This window comes from Dipodomys ordii, unplaced genomic scaffold (assembly GCF_000151885.1).
Source record: "Dipodomys ordii isolate 6190 unplaced genomic scaffold, Dord_2.0 Scaffold1, whole genome shotgun sequence".
Classification (NCBI taxonomy): Eukaryota; Metazoa; Chordata; class Mammalia; order Rodentia; family Heteromyidae; genus Dipodomys; species Dipodomys ordii.
The window spans coordinates 44,356,758-44,376,202 of NW_012267217.1; the positions used below are offsets into that span (position 1 = coordinate 44,356,758).

Below are 19,445 nucleotides of genomic sequence, written 5' to 3' on the forward strand. Positions count from 1 at the left end.
CCCATGAAAGGAGATGTCTTAGTCATTATTCAGAGAACAAGTATCAGTTCATCACAAAATATCTTTAAGAGATTCAATTTATGAATGTATATCTTTCATTGGTTCAATTACATGAATTATTTGAAAAAGTAGGGGCTGGGAAGGTGGCTCAGTGGTAAAGCGCTTGCCTTGCATGCATGAGGCCCTGGGTTCGATTCCTCAGCACCACATAAGCAAAAGGAAGAAAAAAAGCTGGAAGTGGTGTTGTGGCTCAAGTGGTAGAGCACTAGCCTTGAGCTGAAGAGCTGAGGGACAGTGCCCAGGCCCAGAGTTCAGGTCCCATGACCGGACACCCCCCCCAAAAAAAAGAAAAAGTATAAAACCAACATGTAAATAGCTTTAAACTTTCCTAATGTGCTTAAATTCTAACTACACTGTATCCCTTCTTATCAGGTTGGTATTTTTCAATAAATTATATGAACTCCCAGAAAATCTCTTGGGGGAACTTAGACAATTTTATATATACTCATTATGTCATACTGAAAACAAGAAAGTGGATTCGTTATATTGTGCCTAAGAGCTTACAGTAGGTGGACTGCTATACTGATATAGCTTTTCTCATGTTACATTCCATCAGTGAATTGTAAGACCAAAGGATGACAGAACACAAAAAGATATAGTCTCTCATTCTTCTTCATAAAGTAAGACTACTTTTTTCTCTAGCTGTGAATGTTAGCTGATTTATTTCTATATTTCTAAATGACACAAATGTTCTATTCTTTGCAAAACGTTATCCACAAGATTTGAGAAACTTAGCAGAAAACAACTACTGACATTTCAAAACAGAAAATAAGTACTATTTAGAGTTCACCTGTGGGAGGATTGTATTTCATAAAAATTGAAGAGAGTAAGTTATCAAGAATTTTAATGAGCCATTGCTCCGAAGTCAGAACAACTTAAAAATTAAAAAAATATTGTAAAGGTGATGTACAAAGGGGTTAAAGGTACACATTCAGATACTGAGTACATCTCCTTTTGAACATTAACACCCCCTCTGTCATTCTCTTTCATTTTCCCTCTCCCAACGTCCCTCCCCCTCAAGTTGTATAGTTCATTTCCAACATAGTGTCTAGTGAGTATCACTGCTGACTTGGTTCACCCTTTGTCCCAGACTTTCTGTGCTTCCCTTGACCCTCCTCAAAAGAGATAAACTTATACATAAGACAAATGATACAGAAATACAAAAAAAGTGGCAAAAGGGGATGAACCATAGAAAAAAGGAAGGAAAATAAAAGAAATGCAAACAATATAATAAACCTCTTGAAGAACAACTTTTTAATAATATAGTAGCTACAAGTTCTTAAAGTTTTGAGTTGTTGATTCAAAAAAGCCATGAAAATATTTTTTTCTAAATTAAGCATATCTTTTTTTTATAGCTGAAACACATTTTGTATTATTAATGCTATCCATAAAACATAGTGGAGAATGGTTTTCTTACTTGGGATAACATTGGGGAAAGTATTTGTCAACCACTTAGAAATTCAATTAAGTATTTGGTTTCCTTGCTCTTCGGTCAATTTCTGAGAACTTCTGATCAAATGTTCCTTTTTAAGTAGATATAAGAAAATATAATTTATCTTGGTGCTACTCCTACCATTAAGGTTGAGAATTTAAATTTATATTTACTTATTTTTGTGCCTTTAAACTTTTATTTCATTATTACCTTTGTGTAACAAGTGTTTAAATATTCTTGCTAGACTATTTAGATAGTGGCATCTAAAGCAGTAATTAGGTGGGTGCAGGTGGCTCACATCTGTAATCCTAGCTACTCAGGAAGTTAACTAACATAGATCTGAGGATTACAGCTCCAAGTGAGCCCAGGCAGGAAAGGCCCTGAGATGCTTAACCAGTTAACCACTAGAAAACTGGATGTGGCCCATGGCTCAATAACTGAACAAAAAAAGAGCTCACGGACAGCACCTAGGCCCTGAGTTCAAGCCCCATAATCGAAGAGAGCAACAACAGCAGTAATTAAGCATATTTTCATGAGTAATACTCTGAAAAACTGAAAATACTTTTTAGAGCTCTGATTGTCTTTTTATGTGAGTATATACTTACAACTAGAAAAAGACTTTTGAAAAGTTCTCAAAATCTCTCAGTTGATATATTGGATTAAAACATAATTGAATGACATCAATCACTCCAAACATAATTTCATATAGAGATAATTGTAGATTCCATGCAGTTTGTAAAAATAGTATAGAGAGAACCCACATATTTTTGAGCTAGTTTTCCCTAAAGGTAATATACTAAATATTGGGTAGTCAGCTATTTTCAAACCACATTGATATTAAGATAATTAATCTATCAGACTTAACAAAAGAGATGATACATTTTCTCTCTTTTAAACTATAATTTTTGTTTACAAAGTAAACAAGAGTTTGTTTACAAAGTAAAAAAAGGGTTCAGGATTAGAAATATGTAAGGGCTATAAGAATAAAAAATTCAATGTGAAAGAACATTTTAACATGTTAGGTAATTTGGCTTTCCATTATTGTTAAACAAAAATATTTAATGTTCGTTATTTTTGGAATAAATCCCACTTGTACTTACTATATAGTACATAGTAAAGAGAACAGCTCTTAAGATGGCATCACCACTAACTATAATTTTAAATGAACACTTTCTTTCTCTGTCCCTCTGTTATCACTTGGAAATGTGATAATAATGGCTATCTTATATGGTTTTCAAAGTAAAATTATACAGCCAGTAACGGATCATGATGATGATTGGTCATTTGTTTCATTTGCTGAGACCAAGGCCCCAAATTGACTTCTTTGTATTCTTCTCATGGGATTGACTTTGAACACACATAATCCATTCCCATATTTCCAGCAAGCCAGAACTCTGTCTGTTATAATATTCCTGGATCATCTCAGGAGATGCCTGGGATTTCTTCCAGTATCCAGCTATAAAGATGGACCAGATGGACCCTGAGGAAAATCAGTGCTGAGGATTCATGTGTTCCCACAGTTGCACAAATGGACAGACAATGACTTGCGTGTCATACTTGGCATCTGTCCCTACTTTAACCCATTCACTGTCATTGCTGGATCACTTATAAATGAGCTTGTGCAGCACACTTGAAATATTTTACTTAACTAACAATCAATGAAGGAAGGAGCAAAAATTAAAGCTACTTAAAAACTAACTTAACCTACAGTCAGATAATAAATGCGAAATGAATTTATAAGTGGATAAAAGCTAGCAAAACTCACCAGTGTATACTGGACTGCCATTAGTGGCATTCTTTTGTTTTGTTGTTGTTGTTGTTGTTCGTCGTGGGGCTTGAACTCTGGGCTTGGGGACTGCCATTACTGGCATTCTTTTTTGTTGTTGTTGTTGTTGGTCGTGGGGCTTGAACTCTGGGCTTGGGCACTGTCCCTGAGCTCTTTAGCTCAAGGAGAGCACTCTACTGCTTGAGCTACAGCGCCACTTCTGGTTTTCTAGTGGTTTATTGGAGATAAGAGTCTCACGGATGTTCCTGCTCAGGCTGGCTTTGAACCGCAATCCTCAGACCTCAGCCTCCTGAGTAGCTAGGATTATAGGCATGAGCCACTAGCACCAGGCTTGCCATTAGTGGTATTCTATAGGATACAATTTGTATTTCTGGGGACAGTAATGACATACCATGGTCCATTGATTTCTAAGATGTCTCTCAAGATTACTAGCCCATGGTTTGCTTGTATAATCTTTCCCCTTAATTTCTCACTTTGAGTATAGGCAAGATCTATTGGACTAGTTTACAGTATATTGTAAAAGGCATGGTCTAGTTCCTCCTATAGCATGTTGCAATGTTATTTAGACCCTCTCTTGAGCCTGAGAATTCTCCTGCTGGCTTTAATTAAATCATCTTTTGTATGGTGGAGGGCTGATGGACAGTTTGTAGGAAACTATGGCAGAGTTGATGGTCAGCAGAAAGCCTTACAACTGCAAGGGATGGAGATGTTCTAGGAATTCATATGAGTTTACAAGAGAAACCTGAGGTTTGGATGAAAACTCAACCCTACACCTTTATTTCAAACGGGTAAGGCCCTGCCAGAAAGACCCAATTATGCTGTGCTTGGATTTCTGGCATTTTTTGAAATTTTAGAGCAAACATATAGCATTATTTCAAGCCAGAAAATTTTATAGTCATTTGTTATACAGTAGTAGAAAAAGGAATACAGTTATGATGTTTTCTACATATTAACTTTTTTTGGGGGGGGGTCTGGTCATGGGGCCTTAACTCTGGGCCTGGGCGCTGTCCCTCAGCTCTTCAGCTCAAGGCTAGCGCACTCTACCACTTGAGCCACAGCGCCACTTTCGGCTTTTTTTCTTCCTTTTGCTTATGTGGTGCTGAGGAATTGAACCCAGGGCCTCATGCATGCAAGGCTAGCACTCTACCACTTGAGCTACAGTGCCACTTCTGGCTTTTTCTGCTTATGTGGTGCTGAGGAATCGAGCCCAGGGCCTCATGCATGCAAGGCAAGCACTCTACCACTGAGCCACCTTCCCAGCCCCTCTACATATTAACTTTTATCTGTACCAAACTATAAGAGGATTTAGTCATAGAGATAAACCTCAGAATTAACTAATTAATTAATGAAGATTTAATTAATGGGTTATCTAATGAATTTCATTGAAGGATGCAATTTTTCCTTAGTCTGCATTGAACCAAATTGTGTCTAAACTCTTGCATTTGTGAACATTTCACAGTCTACTGTTTTGCCTTCTTTCTTTTGTTTTAATTTTTGTCTCTAGGCATACTCAGTAGGAGAAGTCAAAATTAGCTCAATTTGGATAGCAATCACCAGGGGGATTTACCCTTTAAGACAGAGCATGTAATTTTCCTTGTAGAGTGATGTTAGACAAGACTTCTAAGACTTAAAGTCCAGTAATGTCATCCCCCTGTATCTGATTAAACTGAATTCAAACACCATGAAGGTCTACAAAGTGTCCCACCAGTCTTCAATTCATGGGAAGTGAGGATGCTCAGTTGAGATTTAAGGGGAGGACAAGCACCACTAAGCATTAGTCAGATCAGAGAAACCCATTACTTGACAGGTATGCTGTCTCAAATGAAGGGCTCAGTGTGGAACCCTAAAATTAAATGGACTATAAGTAAGGCAAAATATGTGGTATAAAGCTAGTAGCAGAGGTTAAAGCCCACCAGCTACAGAGAACGCTCTGACAGTCAGGTAAATGGAGCTGAGCTACAAGGCACGGATGGTCCTGTGATAAATGAGAGTTAAGATTGGCAGCACAGAAGGAAGTATAGCAAAGGTGCAACTCCGGACATTGAAATTAGCCCTTCCAATATGGTTTTGTGGGATTCTCTAGCTTCTGTATGTGTTGGAAAGAAGGAAAAGATGTCAAGTCTATGTATGAGAATATGGTTCCTAGTGAAACCCTAAAACAGTATAGATTGTGTTCATATGGACTCCGGAACTTTGTTTTCTTATTTCGGAGATCAGAAAACTGAATTGCTATCACAGAGGTCATGAAATTGAGAATCTGAATCCAGGTTTTCTTAGTCTTAGTGTGACCCAGGTAGCTTATTTACAAGAAGAAATATCAATAAAGAAAGGAGTTAGGGGAAAGACTGGTGAGAATGGAAGAATGTTGAATTGTTTGAGGTTACTAGGGTGAAAATGACTCAGAGAGGAAAAATCAAATTTGAGAAATAAGACAGAAGCCACACATGGAAATTTCTTGGACAAAAAATGTAAGAAAACCAGTATTAACCAGCAATCAGCAAGGTATGTACTTGGGTGTGCTGGTTACTTACTGTTATAAGATGAAGCACCATGGAGTTAGTGGCTTAAAAACAACATGCTAGCTGTTTCAGTTACAGTAGGTCAAGAATTTGGGTGTGGGTCCTCAGCTTCAGGTATAACAAGACTACAATTGAGAAGCCAGTTGGGGCTATGGTCTCATGTGATGGCTGGATGGTGGGAGAATGTACCTCTGAGCACATGTGACCGTTAGCAGATTCAGGTACTTGTTAGCTAATGATCAGATGACACTTGATTCTTACCACATGGACCACTCAAAAGACCAGTTCATACAACATGGCAGCCAGCTTGCTTCACCAAAAAGTTAGAATCTTACACACCACAAACCACAGAAGCAACATGTTGCCATCTTTGCCACCATCTTTGGTTAGAAGCCAGTCCTCCTTCCTGCCTACCCTCAGGAAGGAAACAACAAGGGCACAGATAGCCAAAGGTGAGGATCTTGGGGGACATTTAGAATAAGCAATGAACGTGTCTGAATTAGTCAGAGCTCTCCAGAGAGCCAGAACCAATAAGCCACATATAAGCCACATTAATACAGATGCATATTCATGTACAAGTGGATAGAGATAGATAGATAGATAGATAGATAGAGGTAGATAGATACAGGTAATATGATGAGAGGTTTCCTAGGGAAATTAGCTCATGTGATCTGGAGCTGAGAAGTCATGTATATAGTAAGTCTCCTGCAAGCCCAGCACCAGAACATGGTGCTGTTTGAGTCCAAAATTCTTAGAGACATGGAGACAAGTGGTGCATCACCCAGTCCAGTGCAAAGGCCCCAAATTAAAGGACTATTGGTGCAAGTCTCAGAGTCCAGTGGATGGAGAAGATGGAACCTGATTCTCAAAGGGCAGAAGAGTGTTCTAGCTGTGGAAAGTATATGAAAATGTATATGAAAGGCTAACAGAGAAAAATAATGTCAATCAAAGCACCTAGGTTGAAAACAATAAACCTGAGGCTTTATTGAGCTCTAGATTACTTGAGAGAGAATATATACCATTTGGTCAAAAGGCAGGAGGAAATGATCATATATAACTCATAAGAAAAATATATAGGGTATTATCTTGCCCAGGTAATTGTAACCCCTCTGTACAGTATTTTCACAATAAAAAAAGAAAAATATATAGTGTTTCCAGGAGTAATTGACTTCTCAGGAGAACTCAACAAGCCAAATGCTCCCTGTCACAGTGAAGGCAATTCCCATGGGTGGAGGAAATGCTTCTCTAAAACTCAGGAAAATAAACAAAAAAATTAACAATTTTTTTTACAAAGAATATTCTATAATCAAGAGAAATGTAAATAGCATTAGGGATATTTAATATAAATAGCATTAGGGATATTATGAGAGGTGAGAATTAACCATCTGATTTCATATAAGAGTGATAAGGAGGTGAGGAAAGAGAACACACACACACACACACACACACACACACACTGACTTCCATAAGTGGTAGGATCTGAAGAGTGAGTTCACAGTCAGCGCTTGTGAACCTCTTGAGCTTGCTGCATCTCCTGAACCATGTTCTAGGTTGGTGAATTGAAAGGATTTTGGCTTCTCTCTTTCAGGAAGCTTGCGAAATCAACACTGGTCCTGGTCCTGGTGTTTGGAGTGCATTACATCGTATTCATCTGCCAGCCCCACTCCTTCACTGGGCTCTGGTGGGAGATCCGCATGCACTGTGAGCTCTTCTTCAACTCCTTTCAGGTGAGCAGGGGAGCCTTGCCATACGGTTCTCATAGTATCCTTCAGTGCTCCCATGCATCCTCTTTCTTGGCCCCGCAGTCTGGCTTAGATGCACCTGTGGTTTGCAAGTCTGACATGACAGGATTCTGTGGTACTTTTACTTTTTCTTCCTGGAGGTCAGGCTAAATGTTCTGGACCTCTTCAGGAACGGCTCTGGAGATGTTTGTCCCGTCAACAAGTCTGGGCTGCAAGATAAGATTGTGATTGTTGTTAAAATATGGAATTTCTGCAGAGCAAAGGACTCTGCTTTTGTGTATGGAAAATAAGTGAAAGCAGAACATGAATATAGGGAGGAGGGGAAAAAGGGAAAGGGAGAATAAAAGGAAGAAAAGGTTGCTGTCCTCCATTTTATCTCATTTGAAACAGGAGCATCATCTTCTCTTCCTGAGTCCCTTTACCTTGTTCCCCTAAAGGATTTTTTTTGTCGGTCGTGGGGCCTGAACTCTGGGCCTGGGCGATGTTCCTCAGCTCTTCAGCTCAAGGCTAGTGCTCTACAACTTGAGCCAAACACCACTTCCAGCTTTTTCTGTTTATGTGTGCTGAGGAATTGAACCCAGGGCCTCATGCATGCAAGGCAAGCACTTTAAGCATATGATTTAACCATGTTACTTACTTACCAAAAATATCCAAAGGTTTCCTTACACTAAGAACAAAATTCAAACACCAGTTCCTGGCAGATACAGCCCTGTGTGACATGGAGCCTGCCTGCCATTTGTCTGATCTCATATTACATTTCCTTTTATATTTTTAAAAATTTTATTATAAAGATACTGTAAGAAGGGTTACAGTTACAAGAGTAAGCAATGAGAACATTAGTTGTTGATCATTGTTACCCCTTCCCTTCCTTGTTATTGTCCCACTATTCTGTACCTTAGCATGTTCAGCCCCCAGAATGCTCCACCACTCCACATTTGCATTTCCTCCAGGGGCCCCCACTTACTGCTTTCTGGAAGTATCTCTTCTCTCCTTCACAAAACTGGCTTTTTGTTCTTGTCACTCAAACCAGCTGAAATGTCGCTCCCTTAGAGAGGTCTTTGTTGAGTTCTTCACTGAATATATGCACCCCATCGTTCTCCGTAACAATGTTTATTTTCCTGGCATAACCCTCATCACCTCGTTTTTCTCATATGGCTCTTTCTTTGTAGTTTATCCATGTCGCTTTGCTTCTAGAACTGTTTTGTTTACATCAGTACATCCCTGTCTCATGTTGAGCAGCTCTTAACACACCATTGAGCTTAACACATATTTTTGAGTGAATGAAAAGACTTCTTTGTGTTCTTGCCATAATACTCTACGCCTGGAGTTTTTAGCATTCACCACATATAAACATACTTTTCCAAGCAGGGGATGGGTATTTATGTGATCTTTGAGTGTGGCAATAGAAAAGTAAGTAGTATAATAGAAATCAGTTCTGTGTGTATGGGAATAAAATACTCCAATTGCATTTGCTAGCTTGGTTCAGCTAACAATATGGAAACAATTCTAATGTAAATGTAAGGATGTGGAAACAGTAGGGGACAATCATTTGTATAATTATCTGAAGGAATCATTAGAACAGGGGTTCAACTTCTGCAGTTTGATATTAGACACTTCAATGCCACGAGCTTCATGAGTTGTCAGTAAGCTAAGTATCTTTTTTTTTTTTTTTTATTCTACAGGGTTTCTTTGTGTCTATCATTTACTGCTACTGCAATGGAGAGGTATGTCTGAAGGAACTCAGGACATAGGATGGTGCTAACTCCAAATATGTTTGCATTTAGTCTGTTTTGTCTTGCTATCAGAGCACACTTAAGACTTGACCATTAATGAAGAACAAAGGCTCATTTCTTACAACACTACAAGCTGATAAATCAAAGGTCAAGGCGCCTTAATCTGACGAGGACATATTTGCCGCATCATTCCATGGCAGAATGCAAAAGGCAAGAAGGCTTAATGGCAGAGAGAGCAAGAGATCAAGCGATCACACTTATAGACTCAGGTCTGTAAGACTCAGTGGGTTTTAGTCAGGCATGATGGCAGAGCCCTCAGACCTAAACCGCTCCAAACACCTTCCTTGGGAATAAATTTTTTTAGCTTAGGACCTGGGAGGGGACACTTTAAAACCACAGTAATTTGTAATTGGTCCTTACAGGGTCACCTTTCTCTCTTTAGAAATTTCCAGTTTGTATAAGAAAGAACAGTTAGGAGAAGGGAAATACTTTAACCACAGTTATTTTGAAAGTGTAAGCATTGATGTAAATAAGCTAATGTCTTCCAGCACTTTTGTCAATTCAGTTGGCAATTGCCAAGTTTAAAAACAGCTCACTCTACTGGAGACTGATACTTGCATGGACGCTGGGCTATGTATTCCACTCAATGGCAGAATTCACATTCCCTTTTAAATTCCATAGATAACTCAAAAGTATGTTTCCCTCGACAAATCCAATAAACAGTTTTGATCATTCTAAAGGTAAAAACTGGTTAGGAGATAGTTTATTTAAGAGTTGTACATCCTGTTGGATGACACATTTTATCTGTAAGCTTTAACAAATCCTGCTGTTGAGTGAGTTGCCATCATTTCTGTCTCTCAAAATTTCAATTTGCAGAAATTTTCATAAGTGCAAAGATACTTGTGATTGCTATATGTGTCTAATTACACTGAGGGGATCACATTGTGGAACGGTAAAGCCAGTCTTCCCAGAAAAAAAGCTTAAATAACAACTCATCAATTCCCTGATTACTTTGTATTGTTTTTACCGTGTTTTGCAGGAAAGGTAAGTAAGTAGTCACTTTATTTATATTTATTTATTTATTATTTTTAAGTAGTTGTATGAAGGGATTTCAGTTCAACATGCCAGTTTATGAGTATAATTTATCTGAATCAACGTCACTCTTCTTCATTACTCCCTCCCATCTCTCTCAATTCAACTCATCTCCTTGACTAACCCGGTTTCATTTTCACATACGAATATTGAATGCTGTGATTGCATTCACCAACCTTTTTTTGCTCCATTGGTGTATCTCCCTCCCCTTAACTGCATCTCTCTGCCAACAGCACATTTTCTAGCTTCCTATAAAGTCTAGTGATTATTGTTGGCCCAGGTGGACAGATAGGAGTTTGTTTTCAGGTGCTATTAGCATGCCAGGTTTTGAGTGCTTCCCTTGTACTGTTACTTGGAAGTAACAGTAGGATCAAATCCTCAGTGGTAGCAATGGAATCAAAAGCCCTATTCCATTAAGAGTGTAGTTCATGGGCTAAGTTTGTGGCTCAAGTACTAGATCACTTGCTTAGCATGCTTGAGGACACAGATTCAATTCCCAGTACTGCTAATTAAACAGACAAACAAAAACCCAGGGAAGTTTGGACCTTGTTTCTCCCAAGCAGACTCAGAGAGAGAAAAAAACTTTCTCTTTTGTCACTGCAACTCAATCAAATGGCTCTCAGGCCTTTATAAGAAAAGCTTCTGTGCTGCCAGAACTACGTATTTATAATTCTGAGTCCACCATAGTAAATATTTTAAGAAAGCAGGTTGGGGAACTCTTATCCAAAGTGATGGCTTAAACAAGCAGCCAGACTTTCAAGAGGCTGGGGGTGCCATATGAGGGCACAACTTTCTACTGCTGTTTAAAGCTCTGGGAAAGTTTGTTCAGGTATCTGTATTATGCAAAGTTCTGTGGTCCTCTTTCCATTATTTACCTCTTATTTCTCTTCCAACCAAAATTGTTTTCCCCCTGTCCCAAGGCTGATATTTGTATTTACTTCTATGTAAATACTATGTAAAGTACAAGGGACGAGTCCCTTTACTTTCCAAGCCACTCTCCATCTCCAGAATGGCCGCTTATTCCAAAAGTGAGGCAGAGAAGAAAACGATCTCTACATGTCTAAAGTCTCTGCCCCATAGAGGGGACTTCAGTTAGTATCAATAAAATCAAGGCAAACATCCTTGTAACAAACGTACTGGACCTCCCTTATTGTTTCTGATGTAGAACACATTTCTTGTGGTTTAGGTTCAAGGTGAGGTGAAGAAGATGTGGAGTCGGTGGAATCTATCCATCAACTGGAAAAGGACGCCATCCTGCGGCGGCCAGAGGTATGGCTCAGTACTCACTACCGTGACTCACAGCAGCGTTAGCCAGTCACACATGGGAGCTAGCACTCGCATGGTGCTCATCTCTGGCAAGCAGGCCAAGACTGCCAGCATACTGCCTGAGAGCCATATGACTTTGCCTGGCTATGTCTGGAGTGGTTCGGATCAGGACTGCTCACCACTCTCCATCCAGGAGATGAAGGAGGGTGAGGGGAGGCAGGGAGGTGATATTCCAGTGGAAGCGTCTTCCAGGCATTTGGAATTTATCCTGGACTCTGAAAGTTGCAAAAGAGAAGCAGAGGATGCCATCTGAGTCAACACTTCTGACATCAATGGTCTGGTGATTCTGCTTGTACAGGGAATGGTTGGCTGGCATTCCTCGCCTTGAGCCTGAAAAAAAAAATCAGAGTGAAAATGTTATTCATCTGTTTTTCCATGAATTGTCTTCTGGGACTACTCTAAGACACGAAAGGGAAAGTATCAGAGGAAAAATACACTACTTTATTTTTACATCACACTCTTTTCTGAATTGATGGTGGTTCATTTTGCTTTGTGGTGGTGTTTTTTTTAATTGTTACTTTTGGGTAGATAAAAGTTGCTTGGCTCTAAATAGCAGCCTAAATATGACACAGACGATTTTGTGCTATTTTTCTTTTATAGTGCTCCTTTTCTCCTTCTGTACTTTAATCTTAAACTTTAATGTACTTCTGTCATTGTACCCATTCATCTGAGCACAGGAGCAATGAAGGTCTGAAAAATGTATGTGGAAACATAAGAGCACAAAGAGCAAGTACACATTGGAAAAGTAGTTGACTGGGCATTAATACAATGATAAATATATGATATCTATGTTTGACTCTTTCTGGGAAAAGAGGAAGTTGCTTAAAAAAGAGTACTTCTTATAGACCTCTTTCTGAATATTCCCTTTGTGATGGTTAAACCTCAGCTCTTTGTGATGTGTGAGATGTCAAAGGTTCTCAATTGGCAAGCTTATATCTACAAATAGATTGTTTGTGTTCATTTATACTGAAACAAAATTACACTCTATATAATATTTTTCTCTGCAGATGACATGTGGGATAAATTAAAAGTTTGCTTTTAAAATGCAGTTTTTGAATTATTTCTAAAAATTTCATTTTAGAGGCTCACATTCTTATTTTTATTGAAAAGGTGATGAGCAGGGGTTACAGTTACATAAGTAAGGCAATAAGTACATTTGTTTTTAATCATTGTTACCCCATCCCTCTTTATCTCCCACTTACCCCTCTTTATTCCCTTCCCCTCCAGATTGTAATGCTCATATCCAATATAGTGTGAAGTGAGTATCAATGTTACTATGGTTCATCCGTTGTCCTGCTGTTTCTGTGATTTCCTTTCCTATCCACATATTGCACTGTCTATTGTGCAAAACATGAGGTCCAAAAACCTAACACAAACGAAGAAAGAAAAAAAAGAGGGAAAAAGAATGAATTATACACAAGGTCTAATGAGAACCTCTTATTTCCATAAGTTGGAGTTCATGTTAATATACTTCATTATATATAGTCCTTTGCACTAAGCACTTGGGTTATTGAGATCCCCTGTTAAGAATATCATATATATATTCTAGTTCTTACAAATGAGGGAGATAGGGTGACCTACTTTTCTCTGGGTCTGACTTACTCAATATAAAATTTTCCAAGTCTTTCCATTTCCTTATGAATGGAACAATATTATTCTTCCTGATGAAAGCATAGAATTCCATTGTGTATAGGTACCACATTTTCTTGATGGCTCACATTATTGTTGAGAACAAATCAAATTTTCCTTCCGCAAATCCACAATTAAGTGTATGTATAACTCTTATACTTTCCTGAACTTCAAATTTCAGTGTGTTGCGGATATGAAAACATTTACTGAGTACAGTGTGAAAAAGGATAGTTAGAATAGATACCCTTTGGTAATATGGGAAATGCCAAGTTCCTACTTCCTAAGCTATCTGAATTCTAAGTCTACTTAGAACTTGCACTATTTCTTTATATTAATAGGTATGAATACAGCCATCAGATTGACTAAGGTTTCCTTCAATGTTACTCACTTATTAATTCAATAAACATGTATTTAGAACTTATGATGTGACAGAACTGGTTCTGTGTGCTGAAGTTCCAGTAAAGAACAAGGCACAATCCATTCCCTCAAGGAACAAAGAATCACATATTTGCTATGACTCTTTATGCCATTTAAATACACACATACTTTTTTTTTTTAGTTTTCATGATGTTTGAACCCAATAGGAAAACTAGGAAACTATCATTTTCCAATGCATTGTTTTACTCAGGTAAAATTGTGGGCAATTATGAAGGACTGACTGATCTAGTTCCAAAATTTCAAGCTGTTAGCCAGTGAGTTAATTTTACTTTTTATTTTATTTGCTTAGTCATAGGGTTTGAAAAGATGATATTTTAGAATTTCAGTGATATATAAATTCCATGGATTATGAAAATACCATCAAAATCCCAACATCATTCTTCATTGAGACAGAGAAAACAATCCCAAAATTCATATGGAATCACAAAAGGCCTTGAATCACAAAACCAATCCTGAGCAGAAAAAGTAGTGCTGGAAGTAAAACAATACCAAACTTCAAATTCCCCTTCAGAGCTATAGTAATGAAAACAGTTTTTCACTGGCAAAAAACAGGCCCGAAGACCAATGGTACAGAATACATACACAGAAATATATACACAGAAATAAATACACAGGTCTATAGCCATCTAATATTTGATGAGAGAGAGCCAAAAGCACAGGCTGGAAGAAAGACTGCCTCTTGAATAATGATGTTGGAAAACTGGTGATCCACATACTGAAAACTTAAACTGAATCCCCATCTATCACCTTGTATCAGAGACTTCAATATAAGACCTGAAACCATAAAACTATTACAGAAAGGAGTAGGTGAAACAATAGGATAACTCAACACAGGCAGGGACTTTCTGAATAAAGATACAGAAATACAGCAAATTAAAAAAAGACTAAATGAGATTTCATCAAACTAAAAAGTTTCTGCACTGTAAAAGACATACTTAACAAGCTAAAATGAAAGTCTACAGAATGGGAGATTTTTGTCAGCACACATTAGACAATGGACTAATATAGACTACAGAGAGAATTTAAAAACCTAAACTATCAACAACCCAATTAATAAAAGGGCTAATGAGCAGAGACTTTTCAGAATAAGAAGTAAAAATGGCCAACAGACACATGCAGAAATGCTCAACACCTCAGATCATAAAGGAATGCAAATCCAAACAACACAGATTCTATCTCACCCAAATTAGGATGGCCATCATCAAAAATGCAAACAAGAGATGTGCGTGTGGATGTGTTCAAAAGAAAATGCCTAATACACTGTTGGTGGGAATGTAGATTTGATCAAGCACTTTGGAAAACAGTATGGAGGTTCCTCAAAAAAACTAAACATAGAACTACCCTATGATTCAGTACTTCCACTCTTGGGCATTTATCAAAAGGCTGGCAAAGTAAGAATACAGAAGAGCTGCTACCACAACCATATTCATAGCAGCACTATTTACTATAGCCAAGGTATGGCATCAGTCCTGACGCCCCTCAATGAATAAATGGATTAGAAAATATGGTATATAGACACAGTGACATTTTACTCACCCATGAAAAAGAATGATAGTGCAACATTTGCAAAGAAATGGGAAGGACCTAAAAAATTATGTTAAGTGAAGTTAGTCAGACCCAAAGAGATAAAAGTTGCATGTTTTCTCTCATATTTGGAAGCTAGAATTACTTTATAAATATATAAGTAAATACTCTGGGCGGTGTGTAAGTAACTGAAATACAATGGAGTCAAATGAAAACTCAAGTAGTATAATTCTGTACAAAGGCATAATAGTCCAACAAAATAAGACACTAGGAAATGGGTACTTGAAAGGGTTAGGATGGGATCAAGGGGAAAAGGGTAGATGAGTGAAGAGAAGAGTGGGGGAGAAAGCATCAAATTCAATGTATATCTTGCAAAGTTAAGGAAAATTGAGACAAGGGGTAAGTTAGGATGGATAAGAATGTTGAAATGGGTGACATTGGTCCAGACTTCTTGTACTCATAAACTGCTCTGTTGAATGCTAACTCCTGCATACAACTACTTAAAGATAGCAAAATTGTTTTTTTTTAAAGAGGAAATACCTGAGGACTTCATGAGACAATACTTGAAGTGAATTAATTGGTGGCTTCATCACGTAGAGCAGTAGCCCAAGTTGGCCTAGTATAATTATTTCCTCTTACCTGTGGTAGGGGCTCCTATTTAAGGAGACTTGACAAATGCTAAGTTCTAGGTGAAAGGTAGAGATGAGTTAAGTGCCCCAAGTTGTCCCTTATAATTTGGAATCTGGAAGCGAGTCAAGTTTACAAAATAGGCCAAGTGGAGTGCATATGTGAAAACAGCTTTCAAGATGTTCTTGCATGTTAAATTCAAACCATGATCACCAAACTAGAGAATCACTCATTAGCATCCATGAAAAAGGAGATAACCAATGAACAAAATCTCTAGTAAACTTACAAAAGCCTGTCCTAGTGTAACAAAGGAACAGCAGAAATAGCAAAAGCTGGATTATGCACCATTATTGACTAGAACAATATGTTCTGGTATTTTCCCTGATTTTTCCAATAGTAGTTCTTGAGTTACTGGTCTTACAGTGAAAAGATTTTCAGATTGATATTAGTACAGGAAGAGAGATAAGGATCTAGTTTCAATTTTCTACATGTGGTTATTCAGTTTTTCTAGCATCCTTTATTGAAGAGGCTATCTTTTCTCTAATGAACATTTTTGGGCTCTTTTGTCAAAAATTACATGGCATACCTGTGTGGATTTATTTCTGGTTCTCGTAATCTGTTCCATTATTATTCATGTCTGCACTTTCTTTTGTGCGACAGTACCATGCAGCTTTTATTACTATGAGTCTATAATATAATCTGAAGTCTAGTATTGTGATACATTTTTGAAAATCAATATTGTTTTGACTGTTCAGGGTTTTTTGTAGAAAAATGTGTGTTTTCTTTGTTGGATGAAAACTCTTGAATGAAATACTCTCTAGATGTTTGTTGTCTATTCAGTATATGGTGTCATTTACTTCTGAGATTTCTTTGCTGATATTTTTAGTCTGGAAGACTTGTCTATTGTGAGAGTGGAGTATGGAAGTCTCCATCTATCATTGTGTTTGGGGTCTGTATACTTGTAAGTCCAGTAATGTTAGTACAATGAAGTTGGGTGCACTGACAGTTGATGCATAGATGTTTAGCAATTGCTACTTTCTTGTGATAGATAATCCTTTTATTAATATTGTTTGACTTTTTTTGTTCCTTCTGATTGATTTTGATTTGAAGTATACTTTACACTTTGAAGTATTCCTTACTACTTTTGAGGTCCATTCGCATATAATACCTACTCCCTCTTCACCCTAAAGAATGTTTGCTCTTGCCGGGCGCTGGTGGCTCACGCCTGTAATCCTAGCTACTCAGAAGGCTGAGATCTGAGGATCGCGGTTCAAAGCCAGCCCGGGCAGGAGAGACCGTGAGACTCCTATCCCCAATAAACCACCAGAAAACCGGAAGTGGCACTGTACTCAAGTGGTAGAGTGCTCACCTTGAGCTGAAGAGCTGAGGGACAGCGCCCAAGCCCAGAGTTCAAGTCCCACGACCGACCAAAAAAAAATAAAATAAAAATAAAACTTTAAAGTTTTTTTTTAAAAAAAGAATGTTTGCTCTTGTCTGTAAGTTTTTTGTGACAATAAATACTTGGGTTATGATTTTGAAGACAACACATAATTCTTTTTACTTTGGACAATTGAGACCATTTATGTTGAGTGTTATTATTGAAAGGTATATAGTAATTACTGTCATTTTGTTGTTTTTGTAGTGTTCAGTTCTTTCTTATTCTTTTTTGATTCTGCGCTCTGGTAGGATTTGTGTTCCCAGCTATGTTTATATTCCTCTTCTGTGTGTAAAGTTCCTTTAAATATCTTTGGAAATGCTGGTTTTGTGATCAGAAATTGCTTTCATTTTTATTTACATCAGAAAATTTTATTTGACCTTCAGTTATGAATATCATCACTGAATAAATTAATCTAGACGAAGAGTTGCTTACTTTTAACACTTCAACTACTTCATTCTATTCCTCTCTTGTGTTTAAGGTTTCTGGGAAGAAATCTGCTACTATTCTGATGGGCTTGCTACTTTATGTGACTTGACATTTTTCTCTTGCAGCTTGAAGTGTTTTCTCCTTGCTCTTCATACTTAATGTTAATTATGTTGTTCTCAGAATGTTTTCTTTTTTCTTGTCTACTGAGTGTCCTGAGATCTTCATCTACCTTAATGGCTGCCTCCTCCTCCTCAAAGATTTGGAAATTTTCTGCTATTGTTTATTGCATGGTTTCTATCTCTAGTTTTGCATCTCTTTTCTTTCATCTATGCTCATGATCTTTAGATTTGATCTTTTAATAGCATTTCAGAGATTTTGCATGTTCCATTTATATTTCCTTATTTTTCATTCATTTGACTAATTCATTCATTGGACTGTTCTAATATATCTACTTTGTTATGCTACTTATGTTATTTTTTCTTAAAAGGTTTAGAAAACATATACCAGATATTGCTCCTCTTTCCCTTTTGTTCATCTTAGCAAATTACTTGTTCTAGAGAGGGCTATTTTTATTTATTCATCTCATCTATTCATTTTTGTTCTTTTTAATTATCTTTAAGTATTTATAAAAGAGGTTTCAATCAACCTGTCAATATATGAGTACAACGAGCCTTGATCAATGTCAATCCTTCCATCATTCTGTCCCATTTCTCCCAACTCTGTCTTCACAAGTTGCCTGGTACCATTTTCACACAAGTGCATTGGCTACTATGATTGTCTTTACCCACCTTCTGCTCTCCATCTGTCTGTCTCACCTTCTGTTGGCTTCTCCCCTGAAAGCACAGCTTTCTGCTATGTGTAGGGAAGCTAGTGAAATTGTGAACAAAATATGGAGATGATTCTCACAAGTTAATATAAAGAAACATTTAGCCTTTATAGTTCTGTAACTATGATTACTTGAAGAAGAATTATTTTTTGGAAGCAATAAAATCCTTTACACACTTCCCTTCTATATTCATGGTAACATCAGGGAGAATAACTATTCAGAAGTCATAATAGTGAACATAACTGAGAATAGGGCTAATGTTACTTAAATCCTTCTTTCAGCTTATTTGATAATTGGATACATGAAGTTTTCCTTGTTTAGTTACTATCTTATAAATGTGATGTGAGCCATACAGGATTTTTGTTTATTGTGGCTAGGTTATACTCTCTTTTGGTCCTCAAACCATCCTTTGTTGAACAAGACTTTTCTAACACAAGCAAGAGTTCTTTGTCTTCCTCCTTGTTCACCTTTCTACCTTGTTTTTCAGAATTCAGTCATAAATTTGTGTAATACCATTCAGTGACTGAATTCTCAGCCTAGACCTGATTATCTTTTGTCAAACAAATTTTCGAATTGAGGTTCTAGCATTTGGATCATTGAGTACAAAATTATGATTCAGAGAGTCTATTTATTCATTTAACAACAATAATAATAAATAACCTTTTACATTGTCAGTACTCTCATCTATGTAGAAATATTCTTCATTTTTCTCTTTATTTCTTTCTTTTTTTAAATTTAATTTTATTTTATTTGTGAACATACTGAACAGAGGGGTTACAATTACATGGGCAGGATAATGCATACATTTCTTACCAAGCATTGCAGCCTCCTCCTTTGTTTATTCTTC

At 37.4% G+C, this 19,445-nt stretch overlaps 1 protein-coding gene across 1 annotated transcript in view; it reads left to right on the plus strand.

Annotated features, from left to right (window-relative positions):
- Nucleotides 1–12,080, plus strand: part of Pth2r (parathyroid hormone 2 receptor) — a 62,119-nt gene extending 50,039 nt beyond the window's left edge. Inside the window, exons 10-12 of the mRNA XM_013031583.1 lie at nt 7,386–7,524; nt 9,222–9,263; nt 11,551–12,080. Of these exons, the coding sequence (XP_012887037.1) occupies nt 7,386–7,524; nt 9,222–9,263; nt 11,551–11,943 (574 nt within the window). The 3' untranslated portion in view covers nt 11,944–12,080. The remainder of the gene's footprint in view (nt 1–7,385; nt 7,525–9,221; nt 9,264–11,550) is intronic.
- The last annotated feature ends 7,365 nt before the right edge of the window (nt 12,081–19,445 follow it).